This window comes from Anticarsia gemmatalis, chromosome 18 (genome assembly GCF_050436995.1).
Source record: "Anticarsia gemmatalis isolate Benzon Research Colony breed Stoneville strain chromosome 18, ilAntGemm2 primary, whole genome shotgun sequence".
Classification (NCBI taxonomy): Eukaryota; Metazoa; Arthropoda; class Insecta; order Lepidoptera; family Erebidae; genus Anticarsia; species Anticarsia gemmatalis.
Window position 1 is genome coordinate 7158594 of NC_134762.1, and position 24443 is coordinate 7183036.

The 24443-nt window shown below is 35.0% G+C and overlaps 1 protein-coding gene across 2 annotated transcripts; it reads left to right on the forward strand.

Annotated features, from left to right (window-relative positions):
- The first annotated feature begins 6065 nt into the window (after positions 1-6065).
- On the forward strand, positions 6066-24002 carry mesh (sushi domain containing 2 mesh). 2 transcript variants are annotated; one of them, XM_076125746.1, is made up of 21 exons: positions 6066-6507; positions 10639-10877; positions 11177-11383; positions 11955-12113; positions 12384-12521; positions 12878-13046; positions 13378-13635; positions 14004-14343; positions 14677-14958; positions 15332-15559; positions 15813-15931; positions 16269-16420; positions 16710-16818; positions 17648-17784; positions 18050-18179; positions 18502-18764; positions 20262-20366; positions 20706-20814; positions 21168-22058; positions 23052-23208; positions 23634-24002. In XM_076125746.1, exons 1-21 carry the CDS (start codon positions 6147-6149, stop codon positions 23830-23832), a joined length of 4752 nt encoding a protein of 1583 aa, XP_075981861.1. In that variant the 5' UTR covers positions 6066-6146; the 3' UTR covers positions 23833-24002. The 2 variants fall into 2 exon arrangements, with proteins under 2 accessions (XP_075981861.1, XP_075981860.1); XM_076125745.1 differs by lacking the exon at positions 21168-22058.
- Positions 24003-24443: the final 441 nt, after the last annotated feature.

Below are 24443 nucleotides of genomic sequence, written 5' to 3' on the forward strand. Positions count from 1 at the left end.
TTTGTATGTGTTTTATTGACAAATAAAAAAGTTAACAGGTGGAATACATTGATGATCGATAATACTATTATGCTATATGACAAATTTAAGGAAATTTGATATAGACATTGTAGGTATATTGTTAATAAAAAAAGTATAAGAACTTTACATTGCAAGCATCTAAATGTAGACATGAACTTCAAAAAGATGCCTCTTAAATGACAGCATAAGGAAAATATATGTTTTCGTTAATATTTATTATTTTTACAGGTGTTTTATAGCACTTTATTTTAATTTAAAGTATATTCCATTAGTTATTATTATTTTAACAGTTGTTAAACAAAAATGAAATGTCATTTTTGAAGATAAAACGTGGTTATTTGTTTTTTATTCCTATGTTAATGTTGTTAATACGTTGTTTATTCTACTTTTTGGTTTTCCCAGCATCGCTGGTGGTGGTGGTCTTTTTGCAGGCGCAAGTGCATGATGAATCGCATTTGCAGGATGTGCAGCATTGGCTGGTGCTGCATTTGCAACCTGGAAAACAAAAAAATATCTATTAATGGTTGAAGTTTTAAAAATATAAGAACAGTGATAGCCGAGTGGTTTAAGCTGATACCCCCCACGCAAGTGGTCGCAGGCTTGAACCCGAGGCAACACACCAATAACTTTCCGAAGTTATGTGTGTATTAGAAATAATTATCACTTGATCCAACGGTGAAGGAAAACATCGTGATGCAACCTTGCATGCCTGAGTGTTCTTTAGAACAGTTATTGAAGGTATGCAAAGTCCCCAACCCGCAATTAGCCAGCTTGGGGACTCCACACTATTTGAACACTGATATTAATTAATTAATGTAGTTACATTTTTTGTATTCAATCGTAAAAATATTTGATCATAGATCTATTTATCAAACTATAAATGTGTAGAACGTTTTTTCATCAACAGCATCCTTTAACCAGTTAAGTAAAAAAGTCAAGTAATTATCTAATTAATTGATTAAGTATATAATATTGGCGTTAATTTTGAAACCACACAAACTTTTTCTTATTAACTAGCTATCAAATTAATTAGCAATCAAATTACATACTTATTGCACGTTACAAGGCTATCGCAAGTTTCTAAACTAAGTGAAAACGAATGAAAACAAGAAATAAGACCACTGTTTTTAAAATATGGCGGAACGATATGATTTTATGTTTTGATACAATATGAGATCTTTGTGCACCGTGGAATTATTGTAGTCATTTTATAATGAACTGTTTTATTACTAGTCATTATCTATAGAGGTAATATAGATTTTCCTATAGTATTTCTAATGTTCAACTAAAAGATTTAATGTTCGTTGATTGTGCTTCTTCTTTTTTTATAGTGTCCTTAGCAATTTCCCGCCAAATGTTTACATTTAGCCAAATTTGTTTCGGCTTGGTCATTTCATTTAATTAAATAAAATGCCTGTAATTATTTTGGAAAATTCTATACCCTATGCATTGTCATTTATAAAATTTTCAATTCGAATTTTCAATTGAGCGTTACGGAGTGGATTAAATGAGTTAAATCCGAATGATATTATCAGATAAACATTATATCTTATTACGAAATAATATTAATAAAGATAATTCCTATATCTTTTATGAATAGAGAATTATTTTAGTATCAATAAAATTGAATTGCAATAGACATAAAACTATGTAAATACAATGAATTTCAGGCTTCGCTTCATTTAAAATGGCCTGGGATAAATGAGTATAAATAATATGAAAGATCATTTTTGCACCTGAGTAAATAATTATTTTAAGAAATGAAGACTACCAAAATAGCGAAAATTACAACTTGGAAACAAAATACAACAATATTTTTACGCAATTGCTTAATAATAAATTTTAAATATGTTTTTGTAGATTATTAAAAAAGTAATAAATTAAAAAAACAACACTCACTGTCACCGCAACCTCCGCAGGGCATCTTGATTCGAGAATTAAAAAATAAATTTCAAAATTCAAATGTGTTCTAAAATGGAACTCGTGTTATTGGCAGGAGCGCTGCAGAAGTAATGCACTTTATAAGCGGCCACCGTTCTTTGTTATCGGTAAATTTAGAGATGCGCGTTCCGAAATATTACTACATGATTAATTATTTTGTTTTTAGTGTTTTATTTGGACAAAAAGTTTAATAAGACCATTTATGGCATGCAGAAAGTGCTTTTAATAAGGTTGTAGTCGGTTATGTGGTATTTCCACGATGTCCAGTCGCGAAATCATAATGACATCAATTTCTTAATAGTACCTAATAGTCTTATTTTTTTTAATGGTAAATTCCGAACGTGTTTTTTTTAATTTAAAATTTTAACTGGCTTAGGTATTCATTTATTAATTCACAGATTAGATATTTCAGTAGGTTTTAACACACTTGACTGAAAGTTTCCATAAATGTGTCTCTTAATTAAAGAAAGTGTAAACTTCGTATTATATTTTCTTTCGTTTAGGTACGCCTAGTATATTTCGGAACGTCCCTCACGCAGTTAATTATATAATTCAACTGCACTTTACCACGTGCACACACTTGCAAAACCTGAACCAATACATCAATATATTGATTAACCATTGACGCTTTTCTTACTCAAGCCTTTCAATACCCTTAACATAGCTAGCAATGGATAGGGTGCAAATTAATGTTATTGTACTAATTTGTGATTTGTTTCTTAGTTAATGGCTATAGGGCCGTGTGCCTGATTTGTTTTGCACTCCACTGGACAAAAGGACTCTTGTGACTTGAATATCTTAATTGCATAGTAGACATTAAATATATAGATAAAGACTATGTTTCATTCTAAATAGCTGTCCTATATATCTAACATAGATATCTACAAAATAAATATTAAGACTTTGAAATTATCAAAACCTATTTTTTTTCATGCAATCTTCAATTTAATCAACCAAGCACAACATTTGCTTGATTGTACGTATCGTATAAAAAATCTTTACTCACTTTTATTACGAGAATAAAAAAAACAATTTTTGTACAAATTACCTCAAAATAGATTTCAAATTACTGATTTCTATAATCTTTGAAAGCATCCACTTTATATTACACAACGATCAATCATTAACACAACCTACATTTATTTAAGAAAATATTCTAAAAACGCTCATATTTCCACTAAAAATCACAAGCGTAAACATAAGTTATAGATAGGTACACACCGGGTAAATAGGTAAGTATATGAAACTTTTACCTGAGCCCTAATGTCTGCCTTTCGTCTGCCCTTGCGCGCTCTTGAAAACCTTGCGAACCAAGTTTTTGCCGAGACGAAAGTCGAAATGACTTTCAAACATACCTGGAACTAATTTTACTAGTTTTTATAGAAATTAAATGGTAGCTAATTTGAGATAGGTATTATTATACTGAATGCTGTTTGAATTTATACTTTTTAAAAGAGTTTTTGTTTAAACAAGTTTTGTTATGTGCCATTATAGAAGCTACTTAGGTGATACTGACCATTTTTTGGCCATAACGAAATTAAAATCTGTGACACCACTTCAAATAGGACACAAAAAGTACCTGTAGACTTATAGACATTCAGTTTTCTCATGCGTTAGTTTAGAATTTAAGAGATTTGAAGTAAGTTCGAATCCGGCACGATTACATTCGAACCCGGGTGACGAAATTAAGACAACAGGTAGAGAATAATCAACGAAAGTGGTTAAATCATCTTAAAAAAAACAGGCAAAGTCGCGGTTATAAGCTAGTTTTATGTAAACAAACATGACTACAGTATGTAATAAAAGTAATAATTTATAGTAAACATTTAAACAAGCATTGATTTGATCACTCAATGCATTGATTTACTCCGTCAATCGTTTGATTGTATCAATCATCGATTTGAATATAATATTTCTTGAAATATGAGTTTATAGGTCCTCAGAGCATTAAATCTTCAGCTTCAGGTCAAAGTTAGACCTTGCACTAAATGCACTGAATACCTACTAAAACTAGTACAAGTATTCATTCATAACACGCAAAATAATTAATTCTGGTATGTATATATTATATTCTCAAGAACGCAGTTATGAGTAGAACGTGCATTGTATTTTTTACTTAGATCCCATTTTTCTTGTACATTTATCAAATATCATGACATCTTGACAGACCTTTATCCCTTAAATAGGGATATCTCACTTCATAATAATCAGTCCGTAGAACATTAAATCTCGCAAACATTTCGTATATATTTTGTATACCATTTTATACGTTTTTGCACTGTCCCACTGCTGGGCAAAGGTTTTTGTTGTGTTAAATGTTAAACAAAAAGTCCACATAATAATATGCATATTTAATTTTAAATCTTGCTAAATAAAGTATCGATAATCAAGTTCGATAGCACTTTATGCGCCTGAGCATTTTCCGATTTCATTTCACAGCAGCGAAAATTATTGTTATTCTATTTAACCAAGTAAAAATTATAGGTAAAATGGTTTTATCTGTTCGTGTAGATTACAGTAATCTACGTTCTGTAAAATTATCTTCGCCAGTGCAAATGTTCTTTTAAATTGGTTCCATAATACTAAGATTATTTCGAAGTAGAGACATGTTGAGGCCGCAAGAAACTGAAATGGAGTGAAATGATCAATAATAATAAAAGTATGCATTTTCTTCTTCAGAAAAAAATATTTACGGAAAGTAAGGGCTTGAAAATTAAATAATTTATTCTTAATATGTGCTGTGGTTTGTATGTAGTAACAGTTTCGTAAATAACTGCAAATCACGAGGCTAGAATTTCAGTCCCGAGCTAGATACTACGCCCTAAGTTTTCCAACTTCTATGTTAATGGTTTAAATAATAGCCCAGACCTTTGATACATACAATTGGCTGTATTTTGTTACACCTTTAGATGTACAAGTATTTACAGGCGTGAATCTATACTAATAAGACTTTATATTGTGCTCTGCAATCTAGACCTAAAACAACCTCCTAATCAAGCTTAATTAGCGCTTCTATTAATCAAATGCTGAAACAACTTTTAGCAGCACTGAAACCTCATTTTGCTTCCTCACTTTCACATACCTTACGGAAATAAAGACTTAAGGGCCACCTTCAAACACAAACATTTCAGTTCCTCCTGAAAAATATTATGAAACAATAAGATTTTATATCCGCTATGACGAACCACTTCCGAGAATGATGTTCAATGGAAATAGCTGAGACTGACTCACTACGCCCAGTAGTTGAAATGATTCGCCCTCGTAGCTGGAAAACAAACGTTATCGTCTGATAAACGAGTATTACTTATCGATTACTTCGCCTACGACTAAGATAAATATTGTACAATTATAACTGTAAATGAATTGAAATTCCACAATGATACTTGCTTTTCAGTATATGAAACTTTTCTACTGATGTTTTTCAGATGTTTTGCAATGAAAGTAGCTTGTATTGCAGGTCCTTAAACTACAATTGTTGTAGTTTATGATTAAATCCCCAGATTATATCAAAAATATGATTAAAGTAAATATTATCTCTTAGGGCGTGACAAGTTATTACAAACGGCTGTAATGGCTCACTGATCTACCCGTGCTGTATTATTTAGCAGTCTAAAATGTATCCACAGGTTTATTATTTATTTGTTTGGTAATTATGGACTGGCTATGACTATCTGGACTTATGTTATGGCCGGAGTTTCCAAGATGTTCTAAATTCCAGTCGAGATAATGTCTTAAGCTAATAATATAAAGATTATTACGTATACTATTTGCATTTAGCTTGCTTGGTCAGTAATATACAAAGGGTACGAATATTGGACAGATATAATCGTTAAAAAAGTCTAAATTATTTAATTTGATCTATAAGATAAAATATATAAAACATAATTTTAACTATATATTTCACTCAATCGAAACCCAATTCCAGTTCTGTAAAAAAACCACTTATAACTCTTTTAATTCAACATAAAATTTATCATTACTAAAGCCCTACAAACAGGGCTACGATTAGGACAAAGAATTTGGCACACCTAACGTTCCTATTTGCTATCTTATCATATCTCTAAAGATAATAGCATATCGTCGAGCACACAATGTAGCACTACACCAGTCGACCACTACAATAGCGAGGCACCTGTCGTTAAAAACATACCGAAAAATATAGTGATGGACATGATAGTGTAAAAATGGGTGTTAAATTCTTAGCTTTAATAGCACTCTTAGTTGTAAGTGTAATAGGACAGGAAACCACTGTGTTTGAAGACAATAAAACTAGTATAAGTGATAATGCTATTGTAGAAACAGTTACTGAAGCAAAGCCTGTTGAAGATGAGTTGCTAGAGGAAGCGGAACCAGATGCGGCGCCCGTTGAAATAATCAGTGCGACAGATCAGCTTAATGTAAGAAGTGGGAACTATCAAACATTCAACGATGGGCTAGGAGAAGGTGACCCTCTGGCCTTAGTCCCCGTTGATTTCGGTGCAGACGGCCTTCCAAACGAGAAGCAACTTCAAGCTATAACAACGCAAGAGACAAACAACGAATACGGTGAGTTCAAAGATTGTAGTTTTATCATGACTCATGGCCTCGTTTTGTGAACTGATACTAGAATATCAAAGCTAGATCGATAATGTCGGCGTGTTTGTTCAAATGTTGGCCATCGTTAGAATATACTACAAAGATGGGTGACAAATATTGCCAAATGTTTGACGATCTTTTGAGATAAGATTTGTAAGAAAAAAAAATCTTGTCCTTCATAGTTTCATCTGAATATGAAATAGTACTAGATCAGTCGCCTTACATGCTTGATGTTGATGATCTGAAAGCCCAGGTATTTACTGTTCAGTCTAGATATGATTCATATTACGAGATGAGTAACAGTCATTAATCATTATGTACATACACATGGGGTGACGTCATTTCATTCAGTATATAATGTAATAAAGGTACTAGAAGATTAACTAATAATAAGTCTAAATAGAAAGCTGTACAAGACAAAATTAGAGTAACTAAATTAAAATTTGTTAATCTGAGAGATAGAACAATTGCAGATAAACTAAAATGAGGCGTATTTGGAGCATGTAAAGTTTACTTTAGAGTACAAACTTTAGTTAAATGATATCAAAAACCTACTTTAAAATAATGTTAATCATTTGCTATATCAAAGTGGTGGAGTAATTCATGATAAAGGCCGCACCTTAATATAACCTTACCAGTTTAAAAATACCTAAGTTTAATACAATTTTGATGAACAGAGTGCAATTAAAACGTGCCGGGTTATACGACATGTTACCAATTAAGTACAGATAAGGGCTACTCTTTATCAAGAGATAAAAAACCCGGTCAAGTGCGGTTTGTGTTTGCGCTGGGCCCCGTACATGTACTTTGTTCAAACCTACGCATAAGATTTATAATATTATAGCATTTATTCATAGCATTTTAGTTTATCATTATTCGTATTATCGTTAAAACAAATTCTCAAAAAAAATACTCAACAAATTTTCGTGACCTGGAATTAGATAAACTAACTTAATGTGTACAACTAGCGATAAAAGAGGGAAAATACTTCAATTGCTTTTATTTATATGAGAAAACTAGCTGACCCGCGCAACTTCGCTTGCGTCACATAAGAGAATCATAATTTTCCCCGTTTTTGTAACATTTTTCACTGGTACTCTGCTCCTATTGGTCGTAGCGTGATGATATATAGCCTATAGCCTTCCTCGATAAATGGGCTATATAACACTGAAAGAATTTTTCAAATCGGACCAGTAGTTCCAGAGATTAGCGCGTTCAAACAAACAAACAAACAAACAAACAAACAAACAAACTCTTCAGCTTTATAATATTAGTATAGATAAAAATAGTAGAAATTGAGTTGTAGTCGTTTGATGCCGTTGATTGCCTTCGAATTACGATCGATTCACCCGTTGGTTTAGTTTAATCACAGTTATCGATAACTTAACCTTATATCGATCGATGGATAGCTGTACACTCTAAGAACTATAGGTGCGCTAACAGGAAAAAAACCCTAAAAAGCAAGCGACAATTTTTGTCAAATATTTTTGGTTTCGCAAGCAACAAGAGTTAGAATTTAAAATGATTTCATCGGCGTGTTTACAGAGAGATTAAGTTTTTGGGTCAAATGTAGCGATACCGTGCTGTGACCGAGCCACCGTACTTAGTACACGTAATTAAGATTGCAGAGAATCATATTATATTTTGAAGTTTTGAGGACTAATGCCCTTAATGTATGTCATAGGTACTAAAAGGAATTTGCTCTTGTAGCTCTATCTATTTAGGTACTGCTGAGTATAGTGTAGGTTTTCCCCTCAGAATCTAAGTTTCCTTCGTCTATAGTCTGCACTTTCCATTATCTTTTCTAAATTAATGTTTATTTAATAAAATTACTTACCCCCGGTTTCTGAGGAACATTTAACGCTAGTTTATATTTTTTATAATTTTATAAAAAAAAGACAACTCCCGCACTAAGAATTGCTCTTGTGTCGCGGGGACTTTTACAAACATACAAACAACGGACACAAAGCACAACCAGACCCGAAACAATTATTTGTGGATCGCACAAATAATTGCTCCGTGTGGGAATCGAACCCACGACCTCCCGATGCAGTGGTATCGGCGTGGTGACCTAAACTCAGAAACCGGGGGTTAATGATGCTAATGTTTCAGAACTCTTAAATCCATTTTCATAGGTTGGCGTCGCAGTGGTCGTAAAAAGCATTATGTTCACTGGCAGTGTTTCTTGTATCTGTAATGTTATCTATGGCTAGTGAATCAATAAAACATTAATTTTGTTAGAATTTACTTATTACGAGACATTTAGATGTACAAGTCGAATTCTTACATGGATTGTTATTACAGCACTGATGTGAATCATGGAGTTCTTAACTTACGAATATTTATTGGTCTAGGAATGCGACAAAATGGTCGTTGTTATTCATAATGATATTACACACGTTTTATCTAAAGCAAGCAAACTAGATACTCTGTGTGATAGCATTTCCTTATAATCGTAATGACTCATTTTATTGTTTACGAGTATAAATAGAACAGGCTGTTTAAGTTATGTATCCTGTCTAATATGTAGCTCTACATTTAGGGCGAATTTCACGACTCCCAGATAAGTGTTGGATAACATAACTGATATTTAAAGTGACAGCAAATGTATCAAATAATGCCTCGTACCTACTTAATAAACTAACCGACACTTATTTGGAAGAATCGAAAGCAACCCTTCATGATGTTATAGTAAAATCAATGATGTCGAAATATTGTTATGAATATAAATGACATGACAAAACATTATCAAGCTAATAAATTGTTTATTTTTGATTAATTAAAGTTTATTTTAATATGTTAACGCAAAACTCTGGATATAGTAACGTCTCCCCTTCGCTCATAAAAATTTACGGTTCTTAATTATTTTCTTTTCTTAAACTCAAACCTTCATTCAGTAAATACGTAGGAAAATCCATAGTATTTAAATGCTTAAGTTATCGTGGAAAGTATTACTATAAAATAATTATAAATTGTAATGCAAAAAAGAGTAGAGTTAATAATTATTCAACGCACAAACAAAGTCGAATAAAACATTAATATCACTGAATGTAATTATAATTGAGTAATTTATATAATTGAACTAAACAGTAAATAAGTAAGTAAGATATGACAACTCAGTAACTCAGTTTTGACAGTACAAAACGCTAGCCAGAAAAAACCTAATATAGGAAACAGGGACCAATTTTCCTTGTTAACTTTTATGTACAAATACTAAGGTTTGGCGATTATTGTACAAACTGCGTCATACTGTCTCTCACTGGCACTTACAGTGAGTTCTTTTGCATTGTCACATACCTATGATTTATTTGACTATAACGTAGTTAGGAAGTTTGTAATGGCTCGAGTATAGTACACGCTAATTTAAAAAAAACAGACGAATATTTAGTAGCCCTAGATTCTTATGATTTAAGCTCGCGCGGCGAGTTTAAACACCGCACTACGGGGGCAGTCAAAAGAAAGATTTCAAGAGATAAGTCCCGGAACTACCATTCATTCCATCAACTTAGTATTAGCAGGTTGAAACAAAGAGGCATTGCAAGGTGTTGGTGACATCAGGCTTATAGGAATTGTTTCTGATATAAACTGATAACTTATCAATATCGGGGCCGCTGATATCGACGCTCGAATACTTACTAGAACTATGAAATGCACGATATCTCTGTTATTTCCATTTATAAATAGGTACTATAGAAATGATTTAACAAATAAACGATGAAGCAGCGTTTGTGAATAGGTTTTCTAGACTAGAGAGTTATGCTTAAGAAATTACATAAATTGATATAATATCTATGCTAAAAACAAAGGATTAAAATTGCTTCTTATGATAAAAATTACAAATACCAGCCCATTTCAATGTGACCTTAACTAAGCATGTGCGTATTTAACTATGATACATATATTGATTGACATACAAAATAATCATCAAAGCCACTTCAAGCTATTTACTCATAAACTATAACTAAATGAGATCTCTAAGGAAAATTATAATACTAATACCCTTACAAGACCATTGGTTGACGCTTGTCATTGTTTACTCCGGCATATCTTGATCTAAGGATGCCTAATAAACTCTTATTTACCTCTAAATCCTATCCACAGCCCACATCGACGGCCGAGTGCTCCCGGACACGAGCTACCAGAACAATGGGCAGCCCTACGTCATCACCACCGCCCGCCTGGCGCAGATCCGTGCCAACTTCATGTACTGGTTCTACGATCAAGGCGGCAATGAGAACATGGGAGACTATCAGAGAGATATCCACACCTCCACACCGCAGATCCATAAGAACTTCAACTTTCAGCTGCCGTTCTTTGGGTTTAGGTTCAATTATACTAGGGTGAGTTTTGAAGACTTGATTATGATGATAATTTGTTCTAAAATATCTTCGAGGCGCGTCTATATGATCTACATGGCACTATGTATTGTCATGTATCAAACAATTAAATTGACGTTAATTTATTCTTGAAACTAGTATTTTACCTGTGAGAAAACTTTATGCCGTACTTTTGATATATCACAGTCCGTGCTTCACCTTTCAGATACCTCAAGACATTTCTTAATTGCTTAACAATATTATAATAGACAGGACCCAGCAGAAACCTACAAAAACTAATGTAAAATTTACATTTTCTCTAGCTCTCAATGAACGGCTACATCTACTTCAGTGACCCGCCAGACCACTACACGTACCCGCTGTCTTTCCCCATGAGAGACTGGCCAGACATCAACGACCCCTCGTTCATTGGCATCTTCTTCAGCAAGTGCCGTATTGGAAGCATGCGACCTGAGGAACCGGACCCGAGGAGACCTGGTGTTTATTTCAGAATGGACAGGGATTTGCAGGTTAGTGAGAATGATACATAGTTTCACACAATGACATAACTACTTAACTGAACATTACCTACAAAAACTTGTTTGTTTTGTTTGTTTCTTTCAAAAAGACAACTCCCGCACTAAGAATTCCTCTTGTGTTGCGGGGACTTTTACAAACATACAAACAATGGACACAAAGCACAACCAGACCCGAAACAATTATTTGTGGATCGCACAAATAATTGCTCCGTGTGGGAATCGAACCCACGACCTCCCGTTGCAGTGGTATCGTCCACCGCATGAAACTTGTTGTCCCCTCTGAAATTTAACTATGTAAAGGAACTACATGGCTTCGCCAGCCACCCCTATTTATGTTACTGTGCACGATTAACAGACACATTGATTGACTTCTCCTATACACATGCAGAATTTGTATCTGTTTAAAGAGTCGATCGTGTATTACAAAAAGTGTTCATAAAATAGATTCCTCTCAACCTGGTCTCTACTCAAAAGTTTTAGCCAAATAACGCATATAATTTTACAGTTACTTAGCCCATTTCGAATAAGTATCTAAATATTACCTTCTTCTTCTGTCTCGTAGACTCGTACAGACCAGCTAGGAGTGGAGATGCGTGAGCGTGTCACTTGGGACATTCGCCAGGGTGTCATCGGATCTGAGACGTTCTTCCCCAAGCACGCCGTCACTATCACATGGAAAAACATGTCGTTTGCTGGTGGTATTGACAACTCACTCTTTATGGTAAGTGGGAAAGAGACAAAAATATTTTGCAGAGACAGTTAAAATATACTTGATATCTTTTTTATGTATCTGTTACGTTGCAGGGTACGGGTAATCTAAAACTCGTCAATTTTTGTTGTTGTTTATTATTGTCATGTTCTTCTTGATTAGACTTCTGATATGAACTTAACTTACAATACGACGGGTTTCCATTGTTCGCCCTTTGTCAATTGTCAAAGCATTTTAACCTTATTTACTTAATCGTATGTTAATAATTATCCTATATTTTAGACGAACACCTTCCAAATGGTGCTAGCGACTGATGAAGTATTCACGTACGCGATCTTCAACTACCTCGAGATTAACTGGAGCTCTCACACCGAAGCTGGTGGTGATACCACCACGGGAGAGGGTGGTGTACCTGCTTATGTAAGTTACTCACTTATAACTTTACATTTACGGCATCTCATAACGTTTTACCTTTGTTTTGTTAGTTGGCGTCCTACAATAAGACTTGCAGTTATTGAGAATTTGAGATAAACGCACGAAACAAAATACATACAGATTAACTCTTCGGCACTATTTACAGCTGGTGAAACACACCCAGAACTAATCTGTAGTTGTAAAACTGATACATAAATTCGTATAATATCAGAGATCGAAAAGTGTGCAAAGTGATATTGTCCTCCACTCTATGATATCGAATTTAATGATCACTGTCACGTGATACAAAGTTCTTAAAAATGTATAAGAATTTCGTTAGCTAATCCTTTAATATTTTTCAGATCGGTTTCAACGCTGGTAACGGAACTCAAAGCTACGAATACAAGCCGTACTCGCAAGCGTCAGTACTTAGAGACTTGACTGGCAGAGGATGGGCTAATGGCTTCCCGGGACGACACATATTCAGGATAGATGAAAAAATACTTATGGGAACTTGTAACAAAGATATAGGTAAGTGAGGACAACACATTAATTTTGTACCCCAAAAAAACTCAATTACTCAAAAGATAAAAGTAGTCATCAGTATAATATGCTCAGACAATAAATGTAGCAATTCCTGACTGACCTAAAAAAGCAGTGAATTTACCAAAAAATATTAATATAATGTAATATAGATCTGTATCGTTCCACTGCTGTGCAAAGCTCTTAGAAAGTTAGACAAGCATTTAGTATTCTCATTTCTAAGGTAACCTATGAATCGAAGACACACAAATCCTTATTTAGACAAGTGAAATAGCGATAATATTTTTGTAACTATTTAAAAACTTATCTTCTCCCATAGACGGTGCAAACCTCCCCCTAATGTTCGCCCCGGAGTCCGGCAACATGCTCGGCGGAACAATCGTGAACATCACCGGTCCCTGCTTCAACCCAGACGACAGGATCACTTGTCGCTTCGACACGGAGTCTGTCATCGGAGCTGTGGTGGACGTCAACAGAGCTATCTGTGTACAACCACGGTTCTGGCACAATGGGTATGCGAGGTTCGAGATCGCTATCAATAATGAACCTTATAAGTGGAAAGGAAAGTTCTTTGTTGGTAAGTTAAAATTGGATTTAGATTTTTCAACGTATCATTATTAACCATTCATTTAGGATTTTTACTTTTTAAGTCTTTCCTCGTGTAGCCGGTGTCATCCCTACATTTAGGCCTAGCATCTTCTCTTGACTTCCAATCTATGTTATTGGTATAATTTCTTTTTTAATTCTTTCGTATTTTCTCAACCTGTACTTTAGTCGAAATTCTGCAATTTGCCTTTATCAGCCCTGAACGAATTAAGTCACTTTCAATACTATTTTTTTATGAAACCAGTATTACTTCACTTAGATCACAGATATAGTCTAACTTTTCATCTTATATAAATATTCCATCAATTTATTAATACAATCCAATTTTTCCCTCTCTAGAAACTCCTGCAACAGCCGCTGAAAAGATCTTCTTCACCGACAACGCAGTACACGAGCGCTATCCTCCCGAAATTCGTATCACTTGGGACCGTTTCAATTTAACTACAAACCTCAACGTGCAACTACAGATCAGTGTTTGGGGTTACAAAGAAGTGACCATTAGACCTCAACTGGAGTTCATTGACATGATTGAAACTGGTGTCGCGAATACCGGCGAATACGTGATCAACCCACAAAACTTTAGAAACAGGGATAATTTCATTCATAACGATATGCAGTTCGGTTTCCTACAGATTAATCTGACTACCCCTGAAGTGTTCAAGGGTGTTTCAATTTCTCCGTAAGTCACTCTAATTTATTTTCAGCTCAAAACACTTAATTTATTTTCACAATTTTGTTTAAATGTACGTCTGCAACTTTATTATTAACGATCAGTTTTTCAAACAATATCTGTACTTTTCCCAAAAGCGGAATAAAATTTGAAAAAATGTTACTTTCGTATTATGTTTTGAGCCCCTCTACTACTTTATAATAATCGGTTCATCTATTTAGCAATTAATTGGTAGCAGACAGATAGGCAGATTACCGAATTTTTGACAATAGAATATTATTACAGTTTTAGTAAGGTATTTTGTGGCCATTTTTTAAGTATAATATCATTATTTTTTTCCAGCGTCTTATGGAGTCGTCCAATCCCTCTAGGTTGGTACTTCGCTCCACAATGGGAACGCATTCACGGTCAGCGGTGGCCGAACTCTCTCTGCAACAACTGGTTACGTACAGACCGTTTCCTCAAGAACTTCGCCTCCCAAGTCTGGGTCTGCCCCTGTACTCTGGAACATGCGCTACTGGACAAGGGTCGGTTTATGCCTGATGTGGATTGTGACAAAGATACTAATCCCACTTGTAGATACCACTGGGGCGGTATTCATTGTGTTAGGAGTGCTACTCCAAGGTAAGAATATAAATCAATTTTTAAAACATTAATTTTGATCCTCACTAAATTCCGTGGTGAAATCGGTGTACTTAACTACTTGATATTTTGAAAATTGTTATTATGGAGGTATATTATTCTGGTTTTCTTTAGTCACTGGATTTAATTGGATTATCAAAGCATGATTCTATGATATTATTACAAATAATATAGCTTGTGCTACAACATTTCAAACGTTAAAGTACAACTATCTCACTCCACGCTGAAAATACAATTTCTAAGTCTAATTTTTAAAATTTAGAAATTGCTATATTAATTGTTTTGGACCACCATAAAGACCAAACAAATATTAAAATTTCATTATCACACCATTAACAACACCTTACTTCCACAGCGCGGAAGGTTCTGGCCAGCAATGCTGCTACGACAAGAACGGCTTCCTCATGTTGTCATACGATCAGATGTGGGGCTCCCGACCCTCGAGGTCCCACGACTTCGGCTTCACTCCCTACAACGAGGCCAACAAAGTGCCGTCGCTGTCCCATTGGTTCCACGATATGATTCCGTTCTACCAGTGTTGTATGTGGCAAGAAGAACAGGCTGTGGGCTGTGAGACTTTCAGGTTTGCAATATTTTTATTATTACTACTAGAATTTTTAGTTACTTAAAAATATATTTCCTTCTTTAAAATACTCGTTTAATCGCATTAATTGTTATTTTTTGGTAAATAACGACTATATTCGTTTTATTCACGACGAAAAAAGGGTTTCATCGGTTTAACGTATGACGTCCTTAAGAAACAGGTTAAGCGAAAATAAAATAAAATTAACAACATACCTTGATGACAAGAAATTATAATCAATTCTTTCCTATAGATTTGAACGTCGTCCATCTCAAGATTGTGTAGCTTACCAGTCTCCAGGTGTAGCTGGTATATTCGGAGACCCACACATCATCACCTTCGATGACCTTCAGTACACTTTCAACGGCAAAGGTAAGTTCTAAAACGTATTGTGTACAAACAAGAAGAGTTACTTGTAAGTAGAATTTTGTAAGAAGTTTGCATTCGTGATGCTAATTAAGACTATCAAGTAGGCTTCTTTACCCTCCAAGAACAAGATACACTTTCTTGTAGCCATAAATCGCTTTCCGAGCTTCCGAAATAGTGTTTTTTGTCCATCTATTGAAAGTCTGTTAATCCCGTACAATACAAACTTAAACTTAAAAAATATTTTTTTAATGGAGAAGCATTTTATATGTTTAAATTTTTCTGTAAAAGAAGATTAAGAGCTTCTATTATCAATTTACTTCTTTCTCCTTTTCTTCTTTAGGTGAATACGTATTAGTCCGAGTAGACCACCCACAACTCAAGCTGGACGTGCAAGGTCGCTTCGAGCAAGTATCCAGGAATATTCACGGAAGAGTCAATGCAACACACCTTACTTCTATCGTCGCTGCTTCGAATAACTCTGTACCAGTTGAGGTAAAAATGTATAAAATTAGTATTGGCACTAAGTTTCATCCTTGAAGGACTCCATACTTTTTAGTTATCGACTTTGTAGTTCAGAAATATAGCTTTTTATAACCGATCTTTATATTTAAAAGACTGCATAAATAAAGCTTCATAAATAATGATTAGTGGCACCATATAGCAAAGCCATCGAGTCAATCAAATTTCAGCTTTGACAGTTCAAACATTTTAATAGTTTGTACACCACTAACTATACATTTACTACAGAAATATGTTATTTAATAATTTTGTAACATAACAGGTACGTCTTCGTCCTACTCACGCACAATGGAGGTACAGATTAGATGTGTTCGCTGACAACAAGAGGGTGTACTTCGATAGACCTGCACTTAGAGTGCAGTACTTCCCAGGTATGATATTTCATCCGCTATTGCTAGATTAACTCCTTTCAGTTTTTAAAGGCAGTAGTAGTTTATTTGCCTGTGGGATCCTAGTCTCTACAAAGTGTTTTGATTTTTCCTTGACTAAAAAATAATAATAATGTCCTCCTAGCCGATATACGGCTACGGCGGTCAGTTTCATTGAAACTAGCCATCTGTGCAGGACTTTGTTTATAGTGTCCAAGTGTGTGCACAATACACAGGTACACTCTCTATTCCATCACTCTCATAGTTTGGTGGGACGGATAACCGACACGACCAGTGGAGAGGTGTCAGGCGCAGGACCGACGGCTTTACGTGCTCTCCGAGGCACGGAGGTCTTCGACCTCAACTTCCTAACTCCGGGCAATCTCTAAGAAATTCTCAACGGAAAATCTCAGAAAAGACTTTTTGGCCCGACCCAGGATTCGAACCCGAGACCTCTCGCACCGCACAGTCGCATATACTACCGACCGCGCCACAGAGGCAGACTAAAAAATATTGTTATCGTCTACTCTAATAGTGTTTAGGGGTTTATAGATACTAGATGAGTGCTGGCGATAAAGAAACTTCTTCATGATAAACTATATATATATATTTACTGGTACCAGGTTAAACAATATATTACTACATATTAATAACTAAATATATGACCTTACTAAGTGAGTGCGCGGAGACGACTGCCGCGCCGGACTATCGCAGGCGTGCGCCTGACTACACAATATTGTACCGACAGCAGTGTCCCTACAAGTGCTTTCATATTGGCCGTTGATCGCTGGTCTCCTAATAAATATTTGAAGGTTTGTTTTCTCTTGAACAGGTGTGACTGTATACCAGCCGCTTTACATCCTGAACCAGTCTGAGATCGTGATCATGTTTGCTTCTGGCGCTGGAGTCGAAGTCGTTGAGAACAAAGGCTTTATGACGGCCAGGGTTTATCTCCCTTGGACTTATATGGTAAGACACAATGACACCTTAAGAAGTTGAAATAAGCCTTTTATTTTATTGGAACTTTGACTTGTTTTAAGCACTTACTTCAGTCAGAGATTATGATTTGTTGAAATATAGTCACGTTCTTCGGTTATGCTTTCTGCTTAATGAAAGCGTTTTAGTCTTTTGGTCATTCTTGTTAATTAATTGAAAATGCAAGTTTTGTTTTCCTTCTAACTTACATTTACAATTCTCACCTTTAATTAAGTACATTTTCTTTCTGTTCTCATAGAATCAAACGCGAGGTTTATTCGGCAATTGGTCACTGGATGTAAACGATGATTTCACGAGACCAGACGGGACGAGAGCTACTGTGGATCTGAACAACTTCCAAACGGCACATCGAGACTTTGCACAGCATTGTAAGTAATCGACTAAAGACTCTTGACTAAAGACTCTTATATAGATTTTTGTCTTGTGATAGTATTTTGCCATAAATTAGAAATAACTGCTTACTTTGTCTCGATCTTTACCTTTTAATATATTTTTGCCATAAAACAGCCTGTCTGCCAGACATAACTTGTATAGTGTTTTGATGAAACCTAGACCATCTTATCTTCGGTATCTAGGTTTACTACGATTACTTTTAAATTCACACTTACACACCTACGAACTGTGTATCAAACTCCTTGTCATGACAGAAAATCGAATCCACAACACCACATCAATATTCTCTTCTTCCAGGGCAACTTACCGACCGAGAGCAACGAGACATAGGTGTAGCAATGTTCTACCGAGAGTACGGCCGAACAGCAGCCTACTACAACGACAATCAATTCATACCGAACTTCATACGAGAACCAGCGGACTTCCTCCCGGCGAACAGATCACAAGACGTGGCAAGAGCGCTGGAAATATGTCAAGACTCGTACCAATGTCGGTATGATTACGGCATGACGTTGAATCGAGATATGGCTGAGTTTACCAAGAATTATCTGGCTTCTATTGTAAGTACTCTTTTAGTGAAATGTTCTAAAGCTTTCTCCCGTTGTTTTCTGTACTATACTTTAACTTTGTCATATTATTATTGAAGTTGTGATGCAAACGTGATGAAAACCTAGATGTGGTGAGCAGTCCAAACAACAACAACAGTTACAAACTGTATCAGCCCTTTGCAACTTGTTATATTGTACCGCAATGTAAGTAGGAGCACATCGGCTTGTAGACTTTTCTTTCAGTTTTCGTTTCAAAAAAGGAAATTACTTAAAATTAAAGACGATATGTAACATCCAACAACAACAACATGGTATTTTTCTTCGCAAAAACAAATATGGCATTAGTCTTAGTCATTCCAATTCAAATCCTTTCTGTACTTATGCTTTTAATGCATCAATTTAAAATCTCAATTAAATCCTATTATTACAGCATTTTAATTTGAATGATGTCATACAAATTGTGATTCATCTTATCCTGCCATTAAGTAAATAATAGCCTCGGTTGTCAGCTACTCGTATTGTCAATAAATTATTATTTCCCACACTAAGTTATAGCAAAAAACATCAACATTAACAAATCAATACATAACGGGTATTTTGCAACATAATGTTTAAATATGTCATTACGAAAAGCCCTTAAGATCTGCCTTGTATAATTCTTCCCTATGTATTTCTATCGTTGTTCATTAACTGGGACTTTCCCTTTTCTAGTAGCAGTTAGTCGTAAACTTCACGATAAGTTATATTATTATTACGTTTACTATGCTTTAAAATACAGGCCTTTCCTTAAACACAGCATGGTTTCCTCTTGATCCAATTTTTAGCTATCAAAGATGTCCATTTTCTTTTTCATTTTGTCGTTTTTGCAGTCAAATCTTTGTCTACCATTCTTCAATAACCCATTTCGTTTCTATCAACGTCTTTCAAGTTCATATAAACAGTTCCATTATTTCAAAGTTTATCACCAATATGTTTATGCCTACAATCTTCAACTTTTAATAAAAAGGCCTACTAGATTGCGTGTCCGTTGGATGCGTCTTGTCAACCATTGTTCTTTAATTATAATGCATCAGTCAAGGACTCTGATGGGTCTAGTATTTACTTGTACACTGTTAGTTGTAACGTTTGATTCATTCATACTCCTCGTTTTGTACTGTGCTTAGTGCTTTTGAAATTATTTTCTGAAAAATATATTTTTACATAGTGAGTAAGTATATCTGAAAATCCATGTGTTGTTGATAAAGTTCTTGCGCATGTGTTAGTTTGACTTTATTTCACTAAATTCCGAAATTCTGACTTTGTTATACTATCAGATCCAAGGTATAATTAAATTTTTAGAACGAAATGAATTTAAATAAGTAGCGCTTAAGGCAAAGTCAAACCTAAACATTAATTTTACCGGATTTCTGAAATTAACATTCGACCAATGTTTTCTCTACCTATACCCGAAAGTGCCTGTCTTATTATAGTTATTGCTTAAATATTATTAACCATTGTCGTTACTTTCAGACGAATATAAAAGAAACGAATGCGAGACGAGTGATCAGTTGTGGTATATTGGAGACACCTCGATTTGGAAGAAAGAGTAACTTCTTCTTTACACCGGGAACTAGGGTGAGTACAATATTTTAAAGACATCTTTACACAAAAAAAAAATTACTTCTATACTTTAGTGATGTAGTCATACTTTGTGCGTTAATTCCATTATCCTTTAGTAATATTAGGTATTTACAAGTAATTGTTTCCTTTGAACAATAAAACCACAAATATTACGTAGGTACATACTCAACTTGTCCTACTAAACATTCGTCAGTTCCATACTCCTACGGCAGAACAATGACCAACAAGGAACCTACATAGTGACCACAATTCGACGCAAATCGAGGAAAAATTACCAGTTTTACAATAAATTTCCTAATGACGTGTGTTTATTATTGTTTTCCTTTTCATTAGGTTAATTTCGAGTGTAACCAAGACTTCATTCTGATCGGTGACAAACGGCGAGTGTGTGAGGACAACGGACGCTGGAATCTACCAGATTATGGATATACTGAGTGCTTACGTGAGTGTTTCAACATTTCTTTTGTAGTTTGTAATGTAATCGTGACATTGAGAGTCAGTTTCACAACTTAGGAATGAATGTCAGCTACTTATCTGCTAGATAACAATGTATGAAAACCACTCTCAAGATTGTATACTGACTGATACTCATTTAGAACCGGTGAGACCGGCTCTATTTATACAAAGAATTAATTTTAGGCCTAACGGGTCTAAAATTAATTAATTAGGGTACTATAATTTTACATTGTTCTTAAAAAATATAAAAGTAACTTCAAAATCTATCGATCTTTGAAATATGCAAGCACAAACAACGTTTTATAGAATGCATAGTGACAAATAAATTTAATAATCCAGGTAACCAAGAATACTCACAACGCGCACTATTCCTGACGTGGGGTGTCATAGTGGCAGTTATTCTACCGTTAGGCCTCTTGATCTGCCTGCTCTGGTTCTGGTGCTGGTACAAGCCACGCTCCGAGGGCAAAGACGGCTTCCGCTTCGAGGACATACCGCGCTCCAAATCAGCCTCCCGACTTAACCTCAGATCCGCATCGATGGGAAACCTTACAGATACTATGAAGTCCTCCACTTTACGTAGTACTGATTCAGGCAAAAAAGATAAATATCCTGAGACTCCTACTGAGGAAGCTCCTTTGGCTAGGTCTACTGCTATAGCCAGGTCAGCTCCAGCCATCCCTCAAGATGACGTAGGTGACAGTTCAGGAATAGGTTACCCAGACTCCAATAAGAGCGATTCTAACAAATCAGATAAATCAAATCCCAAAAAGCGCAGAGCGTATGATAAAACTTACAGAACTAATGAACCTCTTCCCAATGCTCCTGAAGTTGAATTCCCTGAGAAACTGTGGGACTTGTCTGAAGAAGACTTACTTTCTATAACTTCACCTTCTGATACTGAGTCCAACCGAGATTCAACTCTAACCCGTCCAGCTAAAGATATAGAATACGTTAGCCGACCTCGTCAGTTAGGCCGTAGGGCTCTTCCTAGTGATTCTGGTTACTCGACCAAAGAATCCGAAGACCCGTACTCACCGAAATACGAAGGTCAATACAGTCCCATTCCATCGACGTACTCCCCAACTTACTCAGAGATTTACTCCCCACCAATCAGTCCCACTTCAGACAACAGTCCTAGGAACACATTCAACAATCCTGGACTGCCGGAACCACCAAAAAGTGCACCTGCAGATTCCATAAAGACGTTCACCATGCCTCAACAAAAAGGCAAGTCTATGGAGACTCTCATTGATCCACCCATATCTGAAGTCCCTACAATGAGCAGTCGTTCTACCATGGTCTGAGATATAGTTAGACTTTAAGCATATTTAGAATTAGGGAACAGACAGGATAGTATCACACTGCCTACGAGAATGACATCTTCAGACGTAATTATGTTGTATTAGGAGGTTAATTAAGCACTTTAATTAGTATTTTGCACTTATAGTTTTAGTAGTATCGTGAGTTTCCCATCGTTGTTAAATGTTTGTAATTCGTATTTATATGAATAAAGTTATTTTAAACCGAACAAAAAGTCACATGAGAGGAAATTTCTGTTCCCGTTTCGGTAGAATAGCTTCCACATGACTTGTAACTGAATATATTTGTTTAATAAGAAAGCAAGGAATGACTTTGAGTGCCACGTTTTTGTGGAATAGAAATTTTCTCTGAATTGTGATGGATTTTTATTTTGTTCTTGCCTAATCTGTACAGTTATTGCTTGCTTTCTTATCTAGAGTACATAAAAGATTGAGGTCACGCGTACAGGTGAGTGTATATATATTTTTATTTGCATTGGAGATAATTTTTTAGGGCTTTGTAGGTTGATAACTTATCTTTTCTGTGATAAATTGCATTATAAGGGTTACACATTTTTGCTTTATAATCGACAAACATTTTTTATTCATAAACCTTGACTTTTGGGGATCGCACATAATTCATAAACTTTTGTCGCAGTCATTCACTTACTTAACATGTTGATTTTTTATCGTGTATTAAAACAAAACCGGAAAATATTCAATAATTCCGACAAACAATAATTATTTAAAACATAGCAAAATCAGTTTTGTATGTTAACACGAATACTACGTTTAAAATAAAGCATATCGTATATCTACCAACAGATACTTTATCTACTTTAATCTAAGTATAAAACACATCAGGTTTGTACCAAAATGTGATCTACTGTTCAAAACTAACGCTTTATATTCAAATATACAGGCAAACAAGAGTACTCGTCACGTACTCTGGGCGCGACATGGGGCATCATCACGGCAGTCATGTTGCCGTTCGTGGTGGTACTCATCTGCGTCGGGTGGAGGATCTTGCAGCGAAGGAAGGCTGAGGAGAAGGAGGAAAGCGACTTCTTGACTATTAAGTGAGTGTTGATAGCTTACCTCACATGTATTCAGGGGTACCTAATGACTTCACATTTACCCGTAAATTCAAAACAATTACAACTTACTATCCACTAAAACTATTGCGTATAGTTTCGTTCTCAAAGGCCCTATGAATGCTAGCTAGACAGTACAAACCAGTGGCGGATTTAGCACATTTTTTTAAAACTTGAACCTTAAACTTTTGCATGCTTTCGGGTTCTCTTTACTAAAGTGGTGCAATCAGATGCTATATAATAGGCCTCACGCCGCTATTCTGCTAGCTATTCCTTTTCTTCTATGAGTTCATGTATATATCCCTAAAAGTTAGCCCTAGTAATTAATTCATGTTCGCTATGGCATAAACTAAATCAGTATTGTGTTGCTAAATCAGTGATTAACAAGATATCCTCTCTTTTGTTTCTAGGCCTTTGGATCCCGATGACTCTGTGAAGATCAACTCAGATGATGACAGCATTCCTTACAAGAAGGACGTTACAGAGGAGAGCCCCGAGCCGACAGAGCCTGTAAAAGTGGTTGACAATGCAGACCAGCCCTATACGTATGGCCAACCTTATGACCAAGGCCAAGCAAGACAGTATGGAGGAGAAACGGAAATAAACTAAGTTATAGTGTAATCGTACCTTTATATTCTTTTTTTATTATATTTTTTGTTTGACTGTACACGGTTTCTTGACGAAATCTTTTCGGTTGACGCATTTTTTTAACATTTATTTTTTAATGTGAAAATGTTATAGTTTGTAACTAATGAATATTATATTGTTCTTTTTTGTAAGTTTTGTTTATTTTCAATCCTTATGTACAAAATCATTTTATACAAATGTAAACTTTAATTATCAGTTAAGTAATGTTTCTTTTAAATTTTCGCGATTTATTTTAGGTTTGTAGATTTAAGTGCTATTATTTTGTTTTTAAACTTTTTATATTAGTTTATGCCTATGTAACAATACAGTAAATAATCGAGAAATCCCACCATTTCAACATGACAAATAAATCAAACCACACGGAATTCAAAGCAACCAAAAATTTAGCTTTATTGAACAAAAAATGTCAACAATATAATTTACACCTAAGCACAAATCGATTAACGTATTTTGACATAACGTATTGTTGTAATAACTATTGTTAATAACTTGTATCTACTTCACTTACTTTTTCAGTTTGTTGCTCGTGAATCTTGATGTGTACCTTGGATTTTCTGTCAATTAAATAAATT

What these genes read in the sequence shown, in the direction of transcription:
- mesh (XM_076125746.1), top strand. Translation starts at nt 6,147, where the DNA reads ATGGGTGTTAAATTCTTAGCTTTAATAGCACTCTTAGTTGTAAGTGTA. An exon ending in AGAGACAAACAACGAATACG is followed by an intron (nt 6,508 to 10,638) that starts GTGAGTTCAAAG and finishes TCCTATCCACAG; the next exon opens with CCCACATCGACGGCCGAGTG. An exon ending in TTAGGTTCAATTATACTAGG is followed by an intron (nt 10,878 to 11,176) that starts GTGAGTTTTGAA and finishes CATTTTCTCTAG; the next exon opens with CTCTCAATGAACGGCTACAT.